At 40.1% G+C, this 24,153-nt stretch overlaps 1 protein-coding gene across 6 annotated transcripts in view; it reads right to left on the bottom strand.

The window, feature by feature from the left end:
- The window catches only part of SLC44A2 (solute carrier family 44 member 2 (CTL2 blood group)), a 123,759-nt gene that overhangs the window by 20,484 nt on the left and 79,122 nt on the right, over positions 1-24,153 (bottom strand). For 4 of the 6 annotated variants that reach the window (XM_070938303.1, XM_070938305.1, XM_070938302.1 and 1 more), the window contains exons 6-20: positions 18,166-18,294; positions 17,994-18,054; positions 15,760-15,883; positions 13,414-13,497; positions 11,746-11,858; positions 11,115-11,246; positions 10,800-10,899; positions 10,215-10,307; positions 9,968-10,052; positions 8,888-9,150; positions 5,938-6,032; positions 5,564-5,667; positions 4,535-4,608; positions 700-770; positions 18-106 (exon numbers count right to left, since the gene is read on the bottom strand). In XM_070938303.1, the coding sequence (XP_070794404.1) occupies positions 18-106; positions 700-770; positions 4,535-4,608; positions 5,564-5,667; positions 5,938-6,032; positions 8,888-9,150; positions 9,968-10,052; positions 10,215-10,307; positions 10,800-10,899; positions 11,115-11,246; positions 11,746-11,858; positions 13,414-13,497; positions 15,760-15,883; positions 17,994-18,054; positions 18,166-18,294 (1,617 nt within the window). The remainder of the gene's footprint in view (positions 1-17; positions 107-699; positions 771-4,534; positions 4,609-5,563; positions 5,668-5,937; positions 6,033-8,887; positions 9,151-9,967; positions 10,053-10,214; positions 10,308-10,799; positions 10,900-11,114; positions 11,247-11,745; positions 11,859-13,413; positions 13,498-15,759; positions 15,884-17,993; positions 18,055-18,165; positions 18,295-24,153) is intronic. The other 2 variants (XM_070938307.1, XM_070938306.1) reach the window with 1 other exon arrangement.

Genomic DNA, 24,153 nt, shown 5'->3' with positions numbered 1-24,153 from the left:
TTTTTAAAAATACTAACCAGAATGGGGACCCAGTAGTAATTGAGAGTTGGTGCTGTGTCTTGAATCAATTTTATTCTGTGGGTGAAAAAAAAGAAAGCAAGGATACCTAAAAAGAAATGAAAATAATTAAATTTCACATTTTTCTCTGTATCTTATTTCCAATATGGAAATCCCATCATTTTTACAAATGAGTTTGACTTTGACCCATACATATTTTAACCAATTTCTTTCCGCCTCCCAAATGGGGTTTAGATTTTGTACTTGTTTCTACCTATTATGAAAATGAGCTGTAGTAACATGCAAGAGAGGTGGAAAAGGTCTTCCCTAGCTTTATGTCCTGTACATATACTGGATTACAACTTTTGATATCTTAAAATTTGAGGCAAGCTGATGACTAGTGACTTGCAAGTAGAAATTTTTGGAAGAGCAAAAGTAGGACTGAAGTAGAGCAAAACATGGAAAGGTACAGAAATAATACTCAGGAAAATAAAAACTTTACCTCCAGCTATATTAGAGTTCCATTCCTGTTATGCAAAAAAAAAGGCTTTGATCCCTGCTTTAAATATATTCTTTATTGTAAATACGATTTCATTCAAAAGCAAATGCTAAAACCTAAGTGAAATCTTCATAGAAGCACCAAAAAGAAGACCAATAGTAACCAAACTTAAGAGAAAACCCAAAATATCATGAATGTCTTACCAACACTTCCCACAATTAGGATTTTTCCAAGGAAAAACAGGAAATCAGTGACTTTGTCCAAAACAGCCACTCTGAATACAAAGAGGAAACCATTACAGTTACAGATAGTCCTTGACCACTATTTCCATTGCTAAGACTGTTGTGAGTTTTGCCCTATTTTGCAACCTTTTTTTGCCACAGTTGTTAAGTGAATTACTGTAGTTGTTAAGTTAATAACATGGTTGTAAAGTAAATTTGGCTTCCTCATTGAATCTGTTTGTCAGAAGGTTACAAAAAGTGATCACATGGCCCCGGACATTGCAACCATCATAAATAGTTGCCAAGCATCCAAATTTTGATCATGTGACTGTGAGAATACTGCTGTCAACACTTCAAGCTGCATTTACTCTAGTGCTGACATAAGAAGGAGAAGCGGAGGTGTCTGGAAAGGGACGTTTGACTTTTCACCTACTTATTTTCCCTGGAGATAATATCCCCTAGGACAGCGGTTCTCAACCTGGGGGTCGCGACCCCTTTGGGGGTCGAACGGCCATTTCACAGGGGTCGCCAAAGCCCTCTTCCCCCCCCCCACGCCTTCACTCACCCTCACTCTGCTCTGTTGGATCGCCGGCCGTTCGTTTACCCCGCCCACTCCCCATCTATTGCTGCCTCCGACGGCTAGAGGAAAAAAACTGTTTAAATTCTTGCCGCGGGGCTTCAAAGGGCTGACCTATAGCCAGTGGTGCAGCCGAACCCTTTGTTAAATTGCTGGCTTGCCCTGCCCCTCCGCACCACTATATATTGCCAATAAATAGTGGTGGGTGAGGGGCAGGCGAACCAGCAATTTAACAAACGGTTCGGTGTTTTTTTGTAATTTTATTGGCCCACGGAGCTTCAGCATAGGCTAATTAGCCCTTGCTTAGATCGGCTCCCGACCCCCAGCTGATTTCCTCTCAGCTGTTTTGCTCAGGGCTCTGCTGCTTGCTTGGAAAGAGTGCTGATTTTTTTCCCCCTATCTATGCTGAAAAACGAAAGAGAAAGTAAAGCAGTCTGTTGGCTTTGCACGTTGGAAAATTAGGCAGGCAGATTTCTTTTCTTTTTCCTCACCAAAAAAGGTAGGTGCAAACAACGGGAAATTTAGGGGAAAAGAGGAGATTTTAAAACACAAAAGAAAAAAAGCTCTATTTAACTAGGGAATTGTAATAATTGAGATACTATTAATTGTATATTGTGTTGAAAGCAGAAATGGTTAAGTTGTGGTTTGGAGGAATATATGGGGGAAATTATTTGGCTTATTATTATTGGTAAATATAATTAATTGATTTGTAAGAAATTGGATTGCATGGAAATAATTGGAATATTCATGTTCATATTGATTAATATACAAAAAAGATAGTTATATAACTAATTGATTTATATTAAAATGTTGAATTTATATTAAACAACTGTAATATTACATAATTAACCAATGTGAGGATGGATATAAAAATAGATGACAATGGGAAGGGGTATAATATAGAATAGAAGGGAAAAATTGAATTTGATTAAGATTAGAGATGAGGATGAAGGGTAATATTGTTTTTTTACAAAAATGGATGAGGAATAAATATGGCAAAAAGGAAATATAGAAATTGTAAATTTAATTGAAATGACTAAACACTGTTTAAATTTATGAACCAGCCAAATACTCTGTTCAAAGAAAATACATTGTATGTTTGTATGTGTGTTTCTAATTATTGTTATTTATTCATATTTGTTCTCTTTTATTCTTTAAAGTTTAACAATTCATTCTTTATCTTAATATCTTTATATTTGTTTGGGGTTGGCTTTCTTCCCTTTCATCTTTTTTATTGTACAGCAATCTTTCTCCTCAAACCTACCACCTCTCTCTTTTCTTTCCTTCTTACTTTCTCTTCCTCACCCTCTTCTCCTCCCTACTTCCTCTTCCTTTCTCCTTCTCCTCCTCTCTTCCTCCCTCTCTCACCCTCACTCCTACTCTAATTTCCCTTCCCTTCCTTCATCCCTCTCTATTGTTGTATCCTTTTATGCATATGGACTACTCAGAGGGCTGAAAAAGTTATTTCTGACTGGTCCTCGCACTTTTGACCAGTCTTTGAACTTATGACTGTCCTCACATTTTACGTTTTTGCCCTATCTTGTCACCATGATGAAGAGAAGCAGTTGTGAAATGAGTGACACATTGTTAAGAACGCTACAATGGGCATAAATGATGACCAGTCATAAGTGCGAAGACCGGTCAAAAGTGCGAGGACCTGTCAGAAATCACTTTTTTCAGCCCTCTGGGTAGTCCTTTTATGAATATGGACTACTCAGAGGGCTGAAAAAGTTATTTTTGACTGGTCCTCGCACTTTTGACCAGTCCTCGAACTTACGACTGTCCTCACATTTTACGTTTTTGCCCTATCTTGTCACCATGGTGAAGAGAAGCAGTTGTGAAATGAGTGACATGGTTGTTAAGAATGCTGCACGGTCATAAATGTGAGGATGGTCATAAGTGTGAGGACCAGTCAAAAGTGTGAGGACCTGTCAGAAATAATTTTTTTCAGCCCTCTGAGAAGTCCCTATACACATAGCTATGGCCACCCGGTCACATGACTAGCTAGCCACACCCACCCAGTCACATGACCTCCAAGCCATGCCCACAAAATAAGCCACGCCCACAGAACCGGTAATAAAAAAAATTAGAACCCACCCCTGGTTGGGGGTCACCACAACATGAGGAACTGTATTAAAGGGTCGCGGCATTAGGAAGGTTGAGAACCACTGCCCTAGGAGATGGGATGGGAGGGGGGAAATTCCTTTGAGCCGTAGCAGTAGATAGGGGTAGAGTGACTTGGAAGATGGCCAATGAGTGCAGAGGAGTGGGGAACGGAAAGGGAGGGTTTTGGGTCTGGAAGTCAGTGTTGGCTGCGATGGAGTCGGAGTTAGAATGTCGTGCTTAATAAATGGGAGTTTTTCATCAAAGACTTTGTTTGAAATACAATTTATTTGAAACGACCTCGAAACCTGACAATTGCAATGCTTGTTAAATGTGAAAAATGGTCATAAGTCACTTTTTTCAATGCCCAGGCAATTTTCTCTGGGGCGGTGTCAGTTTTGGAAGCCATTTTTTTTTTTTTTTTAGCTTCCTGACTGCCACATATTTTAACCTGGAAAATTGGGAGGGTTTTTTTGTTGGAGAGGTGGAAAAATAGCCATAACAACATTCCTTGCTCTGGGAGTCAAGGACATTTGCCTACACCTGGATGGGAGTGACTGGGGATTGTCTCCAGTTGAGTCTGAAGAATGGATTGAATCATGTGATGAACTTGTGGGTGTGGAGCAGGGTTGTGAACTTTCAACTGGGTGGGGAAAACCTGGAAGCTTTCAGATTCGGGTTTGCCCAGATGTGCCAACATGACATCTCTAATAAACTTTGAGGAATTTATTGCCTTGGAGTTTTATTTCATTGGGGGTGTTTTTTGGAACCCTGACATTAACCCAAGTCCCCTTTAAAACTATTTCGGGGTTCTTTCATAATTAGAGATGATACTATTTATTTATGTATTATATTTATATGCCACCAATCTCATTCTGCCAAGTGACAATCCAGAGAACTTGGATGCATTCATATACGCAGGTATTCATATTTCTGTACTCTTTCCCAGCTGGAAGTCCAGTTTGTTCCACAAGGTGAGCACTACCACACAGAATGCCCACTGCCACAGCACATTTAAATGATAATCATTGTACCAGTTTATCATGGAGTTTTCAGCTAGTAAATCTAACAATAAAGAACTTAGCCGAGCTCTTCCAAACAGAATAATAAAACCAAAAGAAGCTTCCAGGCCCTCACCTGATTATGTTCCTCATGAGCAAGGAAAAGGCATTCCTGGCAGAAGTGCAGAAATTGGTACCGTAAATAGCAATCTGGGCAAATTGCCAAAGGGGGAAAAAAATCTATTTAAGAACATTATTTTTTTTCAAAGACATGATTACTTAGAGCCAGAAAAAGGCAAATTTAGATATTAAGACAGTATTAGTGCCATGATAAAACATAACAAACAAACACAATTTTTACATGACTTTTGGGGATATGAAGTGAAGGGAATAAGAAGGAAAATACATTGTACTTGCCTGGATCCCTCTTATCTTGTTTGTTATCATGCCCCCCCCCCAAGCGCAGCTAGCTTTAAAAAAAAGATCTTTATTTAATAATCCTGGTATCAAGGGGCTCCTACTATTCCTTCAGAGCCTTGGTACTACAGTGGTTTAAAGCACCCTGTTATTAACACAGCTGCCTGCAATTTACTGCTGGTTCGAATCTCTCCAAGGCTCAAGGTTGACTCAGCCTTCCATCCTTTCTAAGGTAGGTTAAATGAGGACCCAGTTTGTGGGGGCAATAAGCTGACTTTGTATAAAATATACAAAAGTATGAAGGCTATTGCTGAGCACATTGTAAGCCGCCCTGAGTCTCCGGAGAAGGGCGGCATATAAATCAAATTTAAAAAAAAAAAAAAAAAAAAAAGATGCCTCTCCCCTTATTCAGTTCCTGGAATTTCCAAGGACTTCATGATTCACAACCAACTTCACAATAACAATCAATACATGAACGTGAATGGGTAATTAGCATGATGAATAACTGCTGCAGCATTGACATGGCATCATCAGGACAAGTAAATACACTACACAAATGATCAGGATGAGTGCATTTGGCAGCCAAGTCTGCTTTAAACGTTTTAACAAGTAATGAAGAATCTAAAGGAAAACTTTCAACTTCTGCCAAAGGTATGGCTAGGTATTTAGAACAGTTCCCTTGCTGTGCAGAGCATCCAGAAATCTGCATTAATGTCCTAAATAAGTAACAGATGCTTGAATTCCTCACCATAATGTATGCATTTCTATTCAAAAACTTGATGAACTTCTCCAGGCACCAGAAGCAGCATTTGAAACAGGTCAAAAGGAACTTGGCAAACATATTCTCAGAATCTAATGGATTGCAAAACAGGACAGGAGAAAGTTCTTATTATTCTCTCTATCACATTAGAAAGAGTCATGTATCCCTCTGATTATTTATTTAATTATGCTCCTGCAGTGCAAAATTCCTATAGGTCTTAAGCTGCTATAGAATGACACAACAAAGATCAAAATAAAAATGTAAAAAATCTAACACCCCACAAACCACAACAGCACCATCCCTTGGGAGAAGGGTTACAAAAGAAATGCCTGAAAGTTTTAGCCAGTAGAAAGAGTCAATACCTTTTAGTTTATGATCCAAGTACTCCAGAATGACTCGAATGATCTGGACAATGGCAAGAATCATGGATCCAAAGGCCAGTGAACCTGTGTGATACCTGCAGGGAGAAAACAGCGACAGAGAAATTGCACTGGTGAAGGCTGCAACACACCTGTATATTTTTTCTTAAAGAAAGAGGGAGGATAACATAGTTCTTCACTGGAGTCTCTTCTGGCTGTGGGAGCTACTATACTGAAGAACACAGGACTGAGTCTTCTCAAGCTGCACTTTGCTACCTCAGAATTACAGGGTTCTGACTGACATTTTTGTCGAAAATGAGTTAAGAGTGTGACATGGTCCTATCTACCATGACTTAATTTTTTAACAACTTATTTTGTAAAATTTCTAAATAGATTTGCCACAAATAGCAAAATTACAAGGTTCTATCGACACTATCACACAAAAACTCAGAACTACAGGGTTCTATTTGCAGCAGCCAATTGTCGTGCTTGGCTGCTCCCATATGACGGAGCAAGGATGGAGCCTGCAGCGTCTATCATTGTCTCCATTTCTGGACATGTGAATACCAAAATAAAGTTTCTTTTCCACAATATGGTAACAAGTTCAGACTTATATGAACCGAGTGGATCTGAGTATGTTCCAGAGTGAGTAGTCTGTGCTTTAAGACTATACCATTCACTAACACTATTGCAATGCAATGCTCAAGGTTGGCTCAGCCTTCCATCCTTTCAAAGGTAGGTGAAATGAGGACCCAGATTGTGGGGGCAATAAGCTGACTTTGTATAAATATACAAAAGTATGAAGGCTATTGCTTAACGCATTGTAAGCCGCCCTGAGTCTCCGGAGAAGGGCGGCATATAAATTAAAGCAAAAAAAAAAAAAAAAAAAAATGCAGGCCTGGAGCCCTGCATTTTGATTCTAGTAATAAATATGGCTATGAGTCACACTCAAATATACATGTTTCAGGGCACTGATTTCTGAATACAGTGAATCAGGGCAATTCGTGTTTGCAAGGATTTTTATCTAGGAACATTGGCTATCAGTCCAAAGCCATTGTACAACGACTATAGCCAGAAAGCTTTAGTAACAGATACCCCACCTACAGATAAGAGGGGGAAACAGCCTCATAAGCAATTCTTTGCTACAGCCAGACAAACAGAAATTGACCATATTAATTCATTTCCGAGGGTGGAGTCATATTATTGTTGTACTAGAACTAAAAAAGAGTACCTCAATCTTCACTGAACGTAAGCAACATGTACAAGCTGTATAAAGAAAAAAGCAGCGAAACAGGAACTGAACCGAACTCTCTTACTATCAAACTGTATTCAACTATGAATTTAACCTGACATTCCACGTACCCAAAAAAGATCTTTGTGACCTTTGCGAGGAACATAAAATTGCCACTCCATGTGTTCAAAGCAGTTTCAGTACAGTAATGTGCCGTATGGTAAAGTTTCACAACTAAAATTCACCCAGACCCATTCAACAATAAGGTTCAAGACAACCTTCGCTGTGGAAAATTGGAACATGGTCACCATCCATGCCTTTGAAAAGACGAGGAGTATTTGCAGAAAACTTGCTTCGCCAACACCGCCTGCCGCATCTGTTACATTGCCTGTGCCTGACAAGAGTTACAGGTACACACACTATCCAAAGCAAAACAAGATGACATAGAAAGTATGCTCAAATGGATGCCTAAAGTCAATAATGACTATAACTGCACCATTTTGAAGAAACTGTTATGCAAAACTGGGGTTAAATAATAATTCTCGGTATTAAGACACACATTTACATTCTTACATTTAATGCTGAACCTTCAAATAGTAATTTACAAGCATTTTATGGTCACAAAAACAAATTTGAGTTAATATCAAGTTGAATTCAGTGCTTTTTTAAAAAAAGTTTTTATTAAACTTTGTAATTCTCATTTTTATGGTGTAACTTAGTCTGACAAGGTTCTATCTGATGTTCGGAGCCTCCAGTACAGGGGTCAGCAACCTGCGGCTCTGGAGCCGTATGTGGCTCTTTCACCCCTCTGCTGCGGTTCCCTGTCACTTAAAATATGCATCACAACCGCCAATGTGCAACACCCGCTGGCACGCAATTTATTGAGCATTTCAACCCGCGGCAGACCAACCATGGATAAATCCAAGAAAAGAAAAGTTTCAGAAGAAAACAATGTTTAATTCAACTACATATGCTAGTTTTGTGGCTGTGCAAGAAATAGTGAGGCATGGGAGGGATTTTGTGGCTCCTAGTGTTTTCTTTTCTGTGGGAAATGGGTCCAAATAGCTCTTTGAGTGTTTAAGGTTGCAAACCCCTACTCCAGTATAACCCCAAGATGAGTCACCATCTGCCTCATTTTTTTTCCTTGCATGCACTATTTGTTAGTAGGCTCACATACCAAAATTTTTCTTTCTACGTACAATGGGGTAAGCAGTACAATTTTTCAAATGTTTAAGGCTCATTTCCCCAAAAATGGTCGCAACACACATAGAACCCTGTAATTCTGAGGTAGTGACTTGCCAGGCCCAGGAGAGATTTCTTTGTAGGACTATGCTTTTGCAGAAGCCTCTTCAGACTTTCAAAGTTTTTGAAACTACCTGTGATGTAGTCTCAAAACAACATCGTCATGTTGACTATGCTCTCACAAAGAAAACTGCAGCACTTTTCATCCAAGGGAATCTAAATGGCCTTGAATAAGCCTAATATCAACTTCAGTTGTAATACTAGCTACTCAGAAATCAGCTCTCTTTTCCAAACCACAAAACAAAGAACATTTTGCTATCTCATCTTATCCAAATTGCAAAGAATATTATACTAAGCTCAGAATAATCTTTTTTGTGAATTTAGTGGTCCCTAATAACAATTTCCTATTCCTTCAAAAGGTAAACATTGCTGATATCAAGGCAAATGGAGTTTTTTTCCTCTGCACTCCAGTCCCTTTACCTGAGTGCTCGGCCAAAGGAGGAGAAGAGGGGAAACGCTGGCATATCATCAGGTTTTTTAAAAGCCCAGTAGTATGATGCAAAGGCCCCAGCAAGTGTGACTTGGCCCAAGGCAATGACAAAGTTGGCCAGCCAAAAGAACATGAAAATATTGAAAATCTGAAAGATGATGAGATACTTGTGGTAGGCAGTCTCACCACCATAGAAGGCAAAGAGGCAACGTGCTCCTGGGCACAGCTTTGTGACATTGGAAGTACTGAAGGTCTAAAAGAAGGAAGAGAATTGTTTATTTGTTAAAGTTCCATTAAAATGTCTTACTTGAAAATAATATTGCTTTTCTATTTTTTTTTCTCTAAGTATATATGCAGGCTTCCAAAAATCCAGGCAGAACAGAAATTTTGCCTTGTGAATTTCCAGAATTTGGCTTCTAGAATGTCCAGAATGTGCCAATAATTAATATAACTAGAGAAATTGTTTCTTTCCCTGGGAGAAAGTACAAACATAGTCTTTGAACATCCCATTTTCTGGAATAGGAGGGAAACCTGCTTGATTCAGACTCTTCAAAGAAAGGACTAGAAGCAGTGGTGGGATTCAAAAATATTTACTACCGGTTCTGTGGGTATGGCATGACTTGGTGGGTGTGGCAGAGGAAGGATACTGTAAAATCTCCATTCCCTCCCCACCCCACTCCAGGGGAAGGGAAGGATACTATAAAATCTCCATTCCCTCCCCACTCCACTAACCTGCTTTTCAGCTCTGTGTGCAGGGCAACAAAAGTAGACCCAGCTGATCAGCTGGAACTTGATCAACTGGGACTCGGGAGGCAGCAAATAGATGGGGGTGGGGCCAGTCAGAGGTGGTATTTGCCGGTTCTCTGAACTACTCAAAATTTCCGCTACCGGTTCTCCAGAACCACTTAGAACCAGCTGAATACCACCTCTGACTAGAAGGAATGAGCTTCATCTGTGGTCCTTGCAAGATCTGTCACACATTCAGCAGGAAGCGGATTGCTATTTTCTTGTGGTTTCTAAAGAGCTTGACTGAATATATTTTCACTAGTTAATTATTTTAAGTTCCTTACCTCTGGTTTGCAAGTTGTTCCAGCATATTGGCATTCTGTATCATTAAACACCTTGTAGACAGCTTCATTAGACGTAGACAAGAAACTAGAAGCAGTCAAGGAACTCTTAATTATAATAATAATAAAAATGCCATTTTTCCTTGCCTGAGATGAACATCTGAGAACTAGGTTATTTGGTGTTATTGCTACCCATCCCCTTCACCCATCCCCTTCACCCAGGAAAGAAAGAAAAATTATGGAAGGATACACAGCAGTACTAGCCCAGTAAGCAATGCAGAGACACACCAGAAAGAAAGTACACAGGGGAAACAGAAGGGATGTCATGATGTGTCCAATAGCCCTGCAACAGGGATGGGAAATGGGGAGAAAGAAAAAGCACATGATTCTGTTCCAGTGCCTTAGTACAGCCAGCCACAATAAAGTCTTGTTTGTTCTTTGGCCACATTGGGACTTGGTTTCACTTATATTATATTTATCTATAGTATATAGTAAAGCCATAGTTAACCTATGGTATATCCAAGATAGTTTCTATTCAAGGACTACATATTGTATCTGCATACTTTTAACTCTTTCTACCCCAACAGTTCTGCAAGAAATGAATAAAAAGAATATTTTATACAGTATTTGAGATGGACAACCAGTTTATTCCTTTGCAAAAAGAGAGAATTATTTTCAATTTAGTGTTTTCTCTGTTTGTTGATGCTCTACAGATCTGCTCAATTTTCCAGCAGCAATAGATTTAGACAAGAATAGCAAGCCAATTCTTGAGAACTACAAAACTGAGGGGATGGTTGTGGATGACATTTCCAAGAAGAGTCCAAGTTAGCCTCACCTGCTAGCTTCCTTGATCAGTGCAATGGCAATGAGGATTCTCTTGCGCAAGAAAATAAGCAGTAGAATAATGATAACTTCCATAATGCACAGGATGATCACTGGATCAAAAAGAAAGAAAGAAAAGGAAATGACATGATTCCAGATTTTACTGAGCAAAATAAAAACATAAATTAGAAAAATTATTAGAACTATTCAGAATATACTTTCATCTGTTTGGAGGTTTGAAGACATTGTCTCCAATTTTTAAATAGCTTCTAGGACTGCTCAATAAAAAGGCCATGTCACTAGGTAGTATATTTGAACAGGAACTCACTGAAAGCTAGCCAGGTTTGCTTCAGGTGGAGATAGACATGAAAATCTGTCTGGAATCCAAGTTCCATCAAGGAGACATCAGAACCAGTCTGTCCTTTCAGATGAGCATATTCCATATAACAATGAAATATTCCTGAAAGTCAAAAACAGGACTTGGAAAAGACACAGAAAAGGATTGCCAAAGGATTGGCAACCAAAAGGATTGGTTTAACATTCTCATTACTGTATATCCACAGTATTGCAGCCTCAATGTGGAGTGGTGATTAAAAGATACAGAAAACAAATTCATACAGACATAGCATATAAAGGCTTAGCAGAATCTTCCCCAATCTGACATTTTCAGATATGTTGTGTTACAACTCACAGAATTCTCTGCTAGTACAGCTGAAGACTTAACTGTAGAGTCAGCCATGGGTACCACACTAATGTATAGTCTTCTAAATACTGTTAACTCCAGCCCCCAGCAGCTCATCATGGTTAGCTCACAATTGTGAGGATTTGGAATATTTTAGAAATCTATATTTGGAAGTCTAATTACTATGCACCTCTAAACTAAATCTCCAGAATGAGAATGAGAATTTCTAGTAGGCTTTTGCCATAATCCATCAGATTCAAGACTTGATTTAACTCACCATATCCAAGCACCAGAATCACCAGTACAATCATCACCCAAATCATGATCCCTGCCAGGAACCGGAGCAGAACAATAAATACAAGGCTGACTACCATGGAAATCACGAGACCTCTGTATATGGAAGACAAAAAGTCTTGAAATAGTTCTTGCATTGAAAACTACCGTATTTTTCAGACTATAAGGCGCACTGTGTATAAGACACACCAAGATTTTGAAGAAAAAAAAGGTTTTTGCCCTCATCAGCCCCCAAGAGCACTCTGCAGGCCTCCCAAACCCTCTGCATGCCCCGTTTTTTGCAAAAAACGGGGCATGCAGAGGGTTTGGGAGGCCTGCAGAGTGCACCTGGGGGCCGATGAGGGCAAAAACTCCCCCGTTTCTGTGAAAAACAGGGGCGTTTTTGCCCTTCCCAGCCCCCAGGAGCACTCTCCCAAACCTTCTGTGTGCCCTGTTTTTGTGAAAAACGGGCCCATTTATCTGGGGCAGGGCTATCAGGAGGCCAAAAATACTACTTTACCATGCAGCTGTTTACAATTATGATTACATGAATCAATTAACAAAATAGCTAGTCACTCCTAATGCTAAACCATGATTTTTAAAAGCATGATTTGTTGAATAAACTAGAGTAGTCTGATTTACATGTCATACTAACCCCAAATAAATTAAAACATTTTGTTGTCAAATGAATGCTGGAAGTGTACAAGTAAAGAGGGGATCTATGGTGAACATGTGATAAAGCAAAACAATTTTGGAGTATGATTCATATTTTAATACAATTTTTTTTGAAAATGGAGATAAAAATGAAATCAGAAATTTTCCTCTTGGGTTTAATGGAAAAAGAACTAAAGAAAAAATTTGGAACTTTGTTATTATATATGTTGACAGCAAAAAGACTATTGTATGCACAAAAATTGAAGGACACTTCAATTCCCACTATGGATGAATGGTTGCAGAAATTGATGTAGTTGGCCAAAATGGCAAAATTGACCACTTTGATTAAAGAAAAGAACATAAGTATTTTTGTTTCCACATGGAGACCGCTTCTGAACTTCATGCTTGATGTGGAGAAGAATTAAATTCTGACCTTGGGTTTTACTGATTATACTGATAGATCTTTATAGAAATGGCTTGTTCCTATCATTATTGGTTTGTATTTTTAATTTTGGGCCAAATTTATATATATTTTAATTGTTTTTAATATTTGTATTTCATGTTTTTTAATTCTGGCTGTACACCGCCCTGAGTCCTCAGGGAGAAGGGCGGTATATAAATTTAAAATAAATAAATAAATAAATAAATAAATAAATAAATAAATAAATAAATAAATAAATAAATAATGAAAAAGCAAAAGGTTGTGATTTGATGTTAATGCCTTATTTTACTGTAACAGAGAGAGTCGGAAGTTAATGCTTCCTTTTCTTTTTCTTTTCTTACCTTTCCTCACCCCACCTTCCCCTTTTCCTCCCCATTACTTTTGAATCTACTTTGTATTTTACGTTACTTTATAACTCAATAAAAGTGTTAAAAAACATTTTATTGTGAAACAAGCCAATATGGATGGATATGGATAAACAATGTCAATTATGTAAAAGAAATGAATGCAGAATGCTCCCCAAAACTGAGGGAATTCATTCTATAGATTAGCTGGGTTACTCAGTCCTATGCTTACATTATTATCCAGTACCAGGAAACGGTGTAATCCTCAAAGATTTTCATAGCTACTTGTCTTGTCTCCAGAAGGACATTTGCCTTTCTGTAATTAAAAGCAGCATAAAGTGAAAATAACAGGAGGAAAGAAAATGCAATTTCTATAAATGTGTAAATCTATCTAAAAGGATGCTTTAGAATGCACAGGAGCCCTTTTGAGCACCTATTTTTATATTGATAAATCACACATTTTTACCCAAGGCTTGTGGAGCTTTGAAAGTTGCTCCCAACTGTCTCCTCATCATTCAGAGAAAACAGAATTGCAGTCAAGCCTTTGCAAACAGGAATTAGGAATTAATACAGGGGTGAAATGCTCCTGGTTCGGACTGGCTCAGGCGAGTAGGTAGCGATGGTGGCGGGCAGTACGGAGAACCGGTAGCAAAAATCCCTGCCCCCGCCCCCATGCCCAGTTGAGCCGGGCGATCATCAGAGGCTTTTTTTCTTTTAACTGCCTCTGACGAGCCAAGCTCTGACGATCCAAGCTGAGTTGCCTGCCGATCAGGCAACTCAGCTTGGATTGTCAGAGCCTTTTGAAAGCATTTTTTTACATGGTTTTACATGTAAAAAATGGTTTTAAAAGTAAAAAAAAATGGCCATGCCCACCCAGTCACATTATGCCCCCACTAAGCCACGCCCACAGAACCGGTAGTAACAAATTTTAGATTTCACCACTGAATTAATATATGCTGCAAAGCACCTTTTGGTGACCAAATGAAGAGTACTGCTGATCCCTAGAAGCTATGTGACATAGGCAAAGCTGTTACAGAGCAAGTATTGAAAATGGAAGAAAGGATGTCCAATCCATATCAAGATATCCTCTTTCACCTGCTGTTACTGTATCTGTTTATCAGCACTGCAGGAGCTTCACTCACTCATGGCTGAGGCTAATGAGCATTTTCCCCTCCGTGTGGATACCCTCTTGTTGGGGGATATTGCATGTTCTTTTAAGGTTCAGAGCTATGCTGGAGATATGCCACCAAAAAGTATACCAGAAGGATCACTCAAGCCAGACAGGTCTCAGTTGAGGAGCCAGATTAAGAATATCCAGAAACCCATTAACCAGAATAAGACAACAGAAAAAATACCCAATACTAGATTGACCTGGGTTAACAAGGACCATGGCAGTTGCTGTCCCTGAGCAGCTGTTGAAACTAAAGTTACAAGGTTGGAGAAAGACCTGACGACCTAGTCCGCAAAAAAACTCACCAAGAAAATTCTATGGAAAAAATCTCAAATGTGTCAGATAGGACACCCAATGACAGGGCAACAGGAATTCGAGTTGCTGAGGCAGCCGGTGGCGGAAACAAATGTCTGCATTGTACAAAGATACATCAGCCACATGGAATGTCAGAGGAATAAATCAGGGTAAATTAGATATTATCAAATGATGAACAGGCTGGGAAATGATCTCATGATGTCAGGTCAGACAATGGCTTTTTCAAGTTTGAGGACTTCACTGTTTATTATTCAGGACATGATATCAGGAAAACAAATGGAGTGTTTATTGTAAACAAGAAACTTGCTAGAGGAGTGGAAAGTTTCTCAACTGTAAGTGACCAAATTATGACAATCAGAATTCGTACCAAGCCCCTCAACATGACAATTATCCAAGTCTATGCCCTAACAACTGCTGCAGCAGAGCTTGAAAAGAGGGCTTTTATGCCATGCTCAAGAAACTCTGAAACAAGTGCTCAAAAAAGACATTACATTCTTGGAGACTTCAATGTAAAAGTTGGAAAATAAGCAGAGACAGGCACGACTGGTTATTTTGGACATTATTTGGGGGACCTGGTGGTTTTCAGACAGCTCTGCAGAGTGTAGTTTTGATGAGACTAGGCCAGTGATGGCGAACCTTTTAGAGACTGAGTGCCCAAACTGCAACCCACTTATTTATCGCAAAGTGCCAACACAGCAATTTACCCTGAATATTGAGGTTTTACTATCTAAAATAATGATAAACAAGGCAGAGTTCAGCTAATTGTTCTAAGAAAAACGTGATAAACGCATTTTTATGCCCCTTCATTTTCCCACCCTGCTTTTGAAATATTGGGAGGAGGGGGGTTGGAGGGAGAGGGGGGAGGGGGGACGTGGAAAAAATTGTTGTAATATTTGATAAAACTTTTTAATAAAAAAAAAAAGAAAGAAAACTGTATCACCATAAAATGTCCTGTCCTCTTTTCAATTCCAGATTATTATTTGATTTTCTAATACTTGGTTTTTATGCTCCTACCCAGAGTCACTTTTTGCTTATTGTCCATGTAAACCAAATAAATAAATAAATTTATCATAACAGGCAAATAAAACTCACTTGGCCCCTTCCAGAAGTTCTGTCACATTCCTTTTCTTCCCACTTCCATCATCAAAAGTTGTTGCGTTTCCAACCATGATAACACCTTTCTTACTATTGATTGCAGGTAAACATCTACGAGCCACTGTTTAAACATCAGAGAGATTTAAACACTTAACCCCAGTGATTTCCTCTGCCTCATTAGAGCAAATACCGTATTTTTCAGAGTATAAGACGCACTTCCCCCCCCCCAAAAGAGGGTGGAAATGTGCCATTTTTGGCCTCCCAAAGCCCCATCCCGCTTGTCCCATTTTTGCAAAAAATGGGCCCATTTTTCACAAAAACAGGATGCGCAGAGGTTTTGGGAGGCCTGCAGAGTGCTCCTAGGGGTTGGGGAGGCCAAAAACACCCATTTTTGCCCTCCCCCAGCCCCCAGGAGCACTCTGCAGGCCTCCCAAACCTCTGCGTGCTGTTTTTTTGCAAAAACAGGCCCGTTTTTGCCCTCCTCCAGTCCCCAGGAGTACTCTGCAGGCCTCCCAAATCCTCTGTGGACCCTGTTTTTTTTGCAAAAATGGGGATGTTTTTGCCCTCCCCCAGCCCCCAGGAGCACTCTGCAGGCCTCTCAAACTCTCTATGCACCCCGTTTTTCGCACAGAGGGTTTGGGAGACCTGGAGAATGCTCCTGGGGGCAGATGAGGGCAAAAACCTTTTTTTTCTTACTTACCTCTTTGAAATCTTGGTACGTCTCATACACTGGTGCGTCTTATAGTCCGAAAAATACAGTTTTATTCTCATGTTTAATAAATGTTGCAGGGCCTTCACATTCTCTATTTGAGCAAACTAAACTACTGGTTCTTCCCAGTAGCCTCCCAGTACCTCATCTCCTCCCCTCCCAGTATATAACTGTATGTCCTCTGACAATCTTGTTCATATTTTATATTTTCTGGGAAGGACTTCCTTTCTGTTCCCTATCCAGAATTGTAATCTCTAGGTTCTAAGCTTTTAAGAACTCTAGAATTAGTTTCCTCTTTACCCTTTGGGAAGAGTCTGAAGGTTTTTAAGGGGTATTTAAAATTACTTTTATTAATACACTGTTTTTATTGATGAAATTTTTGTAATTACTCTATTGTTTCCACTTGTTTTCTATCTTAGAAATGCCAACTATTATTACTCCTATTACTATTAATATAGCTGATTTATACCCATCATTCTGACCTATCCAATTGTGACTACTAATAGAGGCTGTATTAAAGCTTCCGGTGAAATGGTGAATTTATTAGAATTACATGTGTTACAAACATCTGGCTGAAAGAAGTTCACTCACTATTGAATGTTCAAAAATGAATTGGCTCAAAAACAAAAAAATTGAAAAAGGGCACACACCCTTGGCACACAGAAAAATACTCATTTCAAGTTACAGGAATCATAGTCATCTATTCAATAGATGGGAATAGCTAAAAACAACAACCTTGATCTTCCTATCTAATATATTGGTCTTTAAAACAACAAGCAGAGACCAAACTCTGCTCTGCATAATCAAACCATGTTGCCAAGTTTTGAAAATAAAAAAAATATCTTAAGAATCTGGAAATTATCACAGGTTTTACTTTCTATTCCAAATTTCAATCACTGAAGCTACATAATAATAGTGTCATAAAGTTTAGGTGATTAAGAATTAGCTACTAAGTCCAAGCAGCTACAGAGTTTATGTATTAATTATTTGGATATTTTAAACCTTAGAGTAAGGAAAAACTAGGCTATGTAATTCACAGAGATTTATCCTTGAGTAACAAGCAAAATCAGCATCAAATCTAGAGTTTGTATATGGAATGACTATGGAAGTTGGCAGTCACAGCCCTTGTTGGTTGTGTTAAGGTGGTTCAGCTGCTCTTGAAACTAGAATAAAATCCCCAGAGTTTCTGCTACCAGCCTTGTTTTCCAGAAGGACTTACTGTCAAGTATTTGCAAGCCATTGGCACATGTGTCATATAGACACCAGTGGAGGCAGAGAGTGTCTCCACGCCTATATGGAAAGGAGGGGCTTACACTGAGTATAAAACCCCCTCCAACCTTTTCCACCTTGCTCTCTCCATCTCTCTCTCTTCATGTTTGTTCCTCATGAGACTTGATCTCTGTTGTACATAGTTAATATGATTTATCATATGAATAAATACGTTTAAGACATTTATTTATGCATCTGTCTCTGAACTCTTCTATGCTCCTGGGTGTTTCTACGATACCAATTCCACACTTACAGGGCTTGCTTGGTATAAGCATGGCTGGGCATTCACCATCTTTCAACACTTCAGGTGCACTCTGGAACAGAGATTGAAAGACACGGGTGCATCAAAGATTAATTTCCGTCTAGAAAAGGATATTCTCTTTCAGAAAGAACACAGCAAGAATCCAACAATTCAGCTCACTTACCTTCTTCAGATCGGTAAACTCTGGGACACAAAACTGGTGATAATATTTTAGTTCCTGGGTTGCTGTGTGGTCGATACTGGAGGCCTGTAGAAAAGTGATATACCTATCTGGACACTCTTTCACACAGATCTGAAAAAATCCCAAAGAATTATTAAATTCGATTACTGATTGAATTTAAGCACTGCAGTGTAGCATAATACTGTACAACTTCTCTGGTTTGCAATCCAAGATTTATCTGAAAAATCCCTGCCCCCCCCCAAAAAAATGTATTCATGGGCATCAATCTGCTTATGGATGCCATCCTTGGTGCCTGCAAGATCCCATCATTATTCATTTTAAAATTATTCTAAGTAAAATTTAAAGAATGTCATCCTTAAAATAAAGTGCTATCCTGAAAAATGTCCATGAAATTCTTTTCTTGGATTCTACATTCTTAGCACTTCATGCTTTGTCTGGAATTATGTTAATTTGCCTTTCCCCCACACAGATAAACTGGGAACTGATGAAGTTATGAGGGCTAAGTGCATAGAAGAAAACAAACTGATTAAATTTATTTGGATAATTGCTGTTTTAACTGGCTACCCTCTTCTGAATTTCAGCAGAGACTAATCCTGTAAGATTTATGTTATAGTATTATAATTTTTAAAAACTACTATAACCGCCTTTGACAATCTAAATTGGGCTTTTATGTTTAAAGTGCTGGAAGAAATTGACTTTGGAGAGAACTTTATTCAAGGAGTCAAAGTGGTTTACATGTCACAGCAAGCAAAAATTGTTATTAATGGTGACTTAACTAACTCATATGAAATTCAAAAGGATGCCCCTTGTCTCCTCTGCTGTTTATCTTGGTGTTGGGAGTTTTGAATAGAGATATTAGGCAAGATGAGAAAATAATGGGTATAAACATAAAAAAGCTTATAAATTGAGGGCATTTGCTGATGATCTTATTATATTCTTGTAAGATCCAAAAAATAACATAAAACATTTGATGAGGAAATTAAATGAATTTGGGGGTTTTAAAATGAACAAAACGAAACAATATTGATTAAGAACATGTCATCTCAGGACAGTGATATATTGATTAAAAAGTCGGGTTTTAAGGTCGAGAAAAAGGTGAAATATTTGGGGGTTATGTTGACAAACACAAATATAAAACTGTTTCAAAGTAATTATGTGCCTTTTTGGAATGATATTAAAAAGGACTTACAAAGATGGGGAAAATTGCATTAATCACTATTGGGTAGAATTTCTGTAATTAAGATGTGTATCTTACTAAAGATGCTCTTTTTTTCAGGCATTACCAATACTTGCGACTGATATTCCATTTAAACAATGGCAGAGGGATATTTCCAAGTTATATTTGTAACTGGGCTGCGTGCGCACTCAGAGCCTCACTTGCATGAGCATCTCTAATGCTTATGGCCCCACTTGCGCATCTCTGGCACTCACAGCCCCATCATGAGAGTGTTGCAGGCACTTGTGCCCCTCTCGCACAAGCATTTCTGGTGCTTGCAGCCCCATTTGCGTAAGCATCACACATTCATGACCCCATTTGTGCGAGCAATGGGTACTTGAGCATGCAAAACCATCTCCTCTTCCCACCCCCAGGGTCACCAACCCGGAAAGGTTAAGGAACTGTGTATACAGGTATTTCAAATGAATGTTGGAAATGTAAGTGTAAAGAAGGGACCTTTTATCATTTATGATGAACATGCGACAAAGCAAAGAAATATTGGAGTAGGATTCGTATCTTAATACAGAAAATTCTTAAAGTGAAGATAAAAATGAAACCAGAAACTTTTCTTTCGGGCTTAATGATAAAAGACTTGGAAAAAAAATTAGAACTCTGATCTTATATATGTTGACGGTAGCAAGACTACTGTAGGCACAAAAATTGAAGGACATTTCGATTCCTACCATGGACGAATGGTTACAGAAGTTGATGGAGTTGGCAGAGATGGCTAAATTGACCATTTTGATTAAAGAAAAGAATATAAGTACTTTTGTTCCTACTTGGAGATCGCTTCTGGACTTTGTGCTTGAGATAGAAAAAAATAAAACTTTGATTTTGGGTTTTACTGATTAGATTGATTTGGTGTTATAGAAATGGCTAGTTTATAGTATTATGGAAAAGTAAAAAGTTGTGGTTCGATGTTAATGCTTTATTTTACCCCCAACAGAGGGAGTCAGAAGTCAACACCTTTTTCTCTCCCCCCCCTCCTCACTTTTCCCCTCCTCTTCCCCTCTGTGTCCTACTATTTCCTTTTGTATATTTGTATTTTATTCTATAAACTAATAAAACGTTAAAACTGTAAAAAAAACTATTATAACCACCTGAAAAAATAAACTGCTTTCATTTTGATTTCATAAGTATATATTATCCTGCAATGATTTCCCCATTTTCTGATTTTCCTCAAGATTGTCTCAAATAATGAATTTGTTCTAGCCATTTATCTTTCCCTAAAATTCATTAATATACTGCCACAAACTTGTTCCTTTGCAACATAACTGACATTCTATTGCATCAAAAGTACATGGGTTTTATTTTTTAAAAAATCAGCCTCTGTTTATAGTGAGCTTTGCAGTGTATTGTTGCCAAAAATTTAGTATGTAAATCCTGAAATAATTTTTAAAAGCATAGGCAAACTGTAGAGGAATTCTTATTTTTTTAAGAATATAAAAAAGGCCAAGGGACTGGATACAGATCGTGGATCATATATCTAAAATTACAGAAAACATCTTCCCTCCAGATCCTAAATATTATTATTGAATTACAGATATCCAATCTGGAAATAGGAAGAATGTTTCTGACAGAACAATGGAACATACTCCCATAGTTGTGGGTGCTCCATCCCTGGAGGTCTTCAAGAAATGACTGGACAGCCATTTGTTTGGAATGCAATCTCTGGCCTTGGGCAGGAGATTGGACTAGAAGACCCCCAAGTTCCTTCGAGCCCTATGATTCTATGATTATTACAATTTATTTATTAATTAAATTTATATGCTGTCCATCACACTGTTGCAATGACTCCAGGCGGTTTACAAAATGATATAAAGGTAAAAAAAGATAATAAAAATGTTTAAAACTAAGATTAAATAAGAAACTAAAAATCAAGAGGCTAAGTAACATGGGATGGGGATCTTCTCTCTACCCTCTAAGTCACTAATATTGTAAAGTAATATTAGTAAAAGGTAAAGGTTCCCCTCACACATATGTGCTAGTCGTTCCCAACTCTAGAGGGTGGTGCTCATCTCCATTTCAAAGCCGAAGAGCCAGCGCTGTCCAAAGACATCTCTGTGGTCATGAGGCCAGCATGACTAAATGCCAAAGGCGCACGGAATACTGTTACCTTCTCACCAAAGGTGGTCCCTATTTTTCTACTTGCATTTTTTACGTGTTTTTGAACTGCTAGGTTGGCAGAAGCTGGGACAAGTAACAGGAGCTCACCCCATTACGCGACACTAGGGACTCGAACTGCTGAACTGTCAAGCTTTTGATTGACAAGCTCAGCATTTTAGTCACTGAGCCACTGCATCCTGTTTATTATATAAAGTAATATTACAATAAAGGAAATTTTCTTATTCCTTATATTGAAGAGTCTTGAGTCTCCCATAGAATCTGCTAAACTGATTTAATCTGCCAAAATGGGTGCACTCTGGGATCGATCAATTAAATACTGCTACCTATCAGCACCCCGGAGGCATGCCTTCTTTGTAGCAATGCCTGGCCTCTGAAATTCAAACAGCTTTCACCCTACTGGTATTTTACCCAGGCCTTTCAAGAGGGTGATTGATGCCCATTTCCTTGTTTTTGTTCCTCTCTGTTTGCTTCTTTTGTGGAGATTCTCCCATTTATGGTCAACCTGCCTTTTTTTCAGGACAATTTGGACTATCATGGAGCCCTTGGCCATACCTTATCACTACCTCAGAGCTTAGATGTACTTAACGGCACAGCTTCTTGCATTGCGAGAGTCCCCCCTCTTGCAAGCCTGGCCCGCCATGTTATCGAGGGCCTACCTCAATGACGGGTCTTGGAACCCAGAGAGGTGGCATGCGGCGAAGAGGGGGTTGAGGGTTTTTTTATGTAAATTTTTGGATAAATTTTTAAGGGGTCCTGGGGGGGGAGGGAAAAATTGGAACTAGGGTTGTGGGTTTGGGGGATAACCCACCAAGGGGAAGGTCGGGCCTGGCCACTATGTGCGGCGGAGGGGGGGAGATCCGGAGGAAATGGGCGGGGGTCGAGCTTGTCCAGATTGTGTTTTTACCATCGGTACTGTGAGGGGGAGGGGTAGATATGGCTGGAGCAGGGGGCCATATCATGTTAAGGGAGTGCGCATCCGCTGTCTTCAAGCGGTAGCGTGCTCCGGCCCCCAAGGCTCCACTTGTTCTCCAGGTTGCACAGACCCTCAGGGCCCGGGCCTTCGACTGATGTTGTGCAACGCCAGGTCCGTAGTAAATAAAGCCCTCCTCATTTGTGATCTTGTTCAGGAGGGGGGAGCGGACCTGGCGGGTATTACGGAGACCTGGTTGGGCCTGGAGGGAGGGGTCCCTCTGGTAGAAATATGCCCACCAGGCTTCCACGCATTCCATCAGCTGAGGTCACAGGGGAGGGGCGGGGGAGTAGCAGTTATTATTAGAGAAGGCCTTAGGCCGAGGGAGGCCACTGTTCCTCAGACGGTTGTGAGACCCTCCTTGTGAAGTGGGGTCATGGGGTTCAGATGGGTTTGCTGATCACGTACCTGGCTCCCTGCCACGTGGCAGCAGCCCTGCCCGAGCTACTCAACGTTATCGCCGCGGTGGCGGTTGATACCCCCAGACTTATGGTCATGGGGGATTTTAACCTGCCGTCCATGGGTGCGGCGTCTGAGGTGGCTCGGGAGTTCACGGCTTCCATGACGGCTATGGACCTGACCCAGCTAATTCATGGCCCTACGCACACGGGGGGAAACACACTGGACTTGGTTTTTGTCTCTGGACAGTGGCTGAGTGATCTTGAGATAGGGGATATAGTCATCGAGCCCTTGTCATGGTCGGATCACTCTCTCCTTCGCCTTGACCTTCAAACCGCTGCACCCTGCCACAGGGAGGCGGAACCGATAAGATGGTACCGCCCCAGGCGCCTGATGGAACCTGATAGGTTCCAGGTGGAGCTTGGGCCAATCCCTGAGGTTCTGGCTCATGCCTCGACTGGAGACCTAGTGGCCGCCTGGGATAGGGCAGCTGCTGGAGCTCTGGATCGAGTTGTGCCTTTGCAGCCTCTGACCTGGCACCGATCTCACCTGGCTCCTTGGTTCACTGAGGAGCTGAGGGAGATGAAGCGCTGGAAAAGACGCCTAGAGATTAGTTGGAGGGCCAGTCATGCTGAATCTGACCGGACACTGGTAAGATCTCATATTAAGAATTACCTAGTGGCAATAAAAGCAGCAAAATGTACTCATTTCGCTGCTCTTATTGCATCATCAGATAATCGCCCAGCCGCCCTGTTTAGGGTGACCCGCTCCCTGCTCCACCAGGAAGCGAGGGAGGACCCCTTGGAGGGAAAAGCCGAGGATTTTGTTCAGTATCTGTATGACAAAATCACTCAGATTCGGGAAGATCTGGACTCCGACTGGGTAGATCCAGCGGGGATGACGGAGGCAGGTCCTGTGAATGTTATCTGGGATGAGTTTGATCCTGTGACCCCTGAGGACGTGGACAGGATTCTGGGTAGACTGAACATGACCACATGTTTGTTGGACCCGTGCCCCTCCTGGTTAGTGCTGGCTTCCCGGGAGGTGACGCGAGGCTGGCTCCAGGGGATTATAAATGCTTCACTGGGCGAGGGTGTCTTTCCCGCCACCTTGAAAGAGGCGGTGGTGAGACCTCTCCTCAAGAAGCCTTCCCTGGACCCGGCAGTATTGGCTAATTATCGTCCAGTCTCCAACCTTCGCTTTGTGGCGAAGGTTGTTGAGAGCGTGGTTGCGTGACAGCTTCCCCAGTACCTGGATG

The sequence above is a fragment of the Pituophis catenifer genome, unplaced genomic scaffold, assembly GCF_029215685.1.
Source record: "Pituophis catenifer annectens isolate HBS135680 unplaced genomic scaffold, rPitCat1.0.hap2 SCAF_2, whole genome shotgun sequence".
Lineage (NCBI taxonomy): Eukaryota > Metazoa > Chordata > Lepidosauria > Squamata > Colubridae > Pituophis > Pituophis catenifer.
The sequence above is the reverse complement of the archived record's forward strand: the minus strand, read 5'-3'. Positions and strand labels throughout refer to the sequence as shown.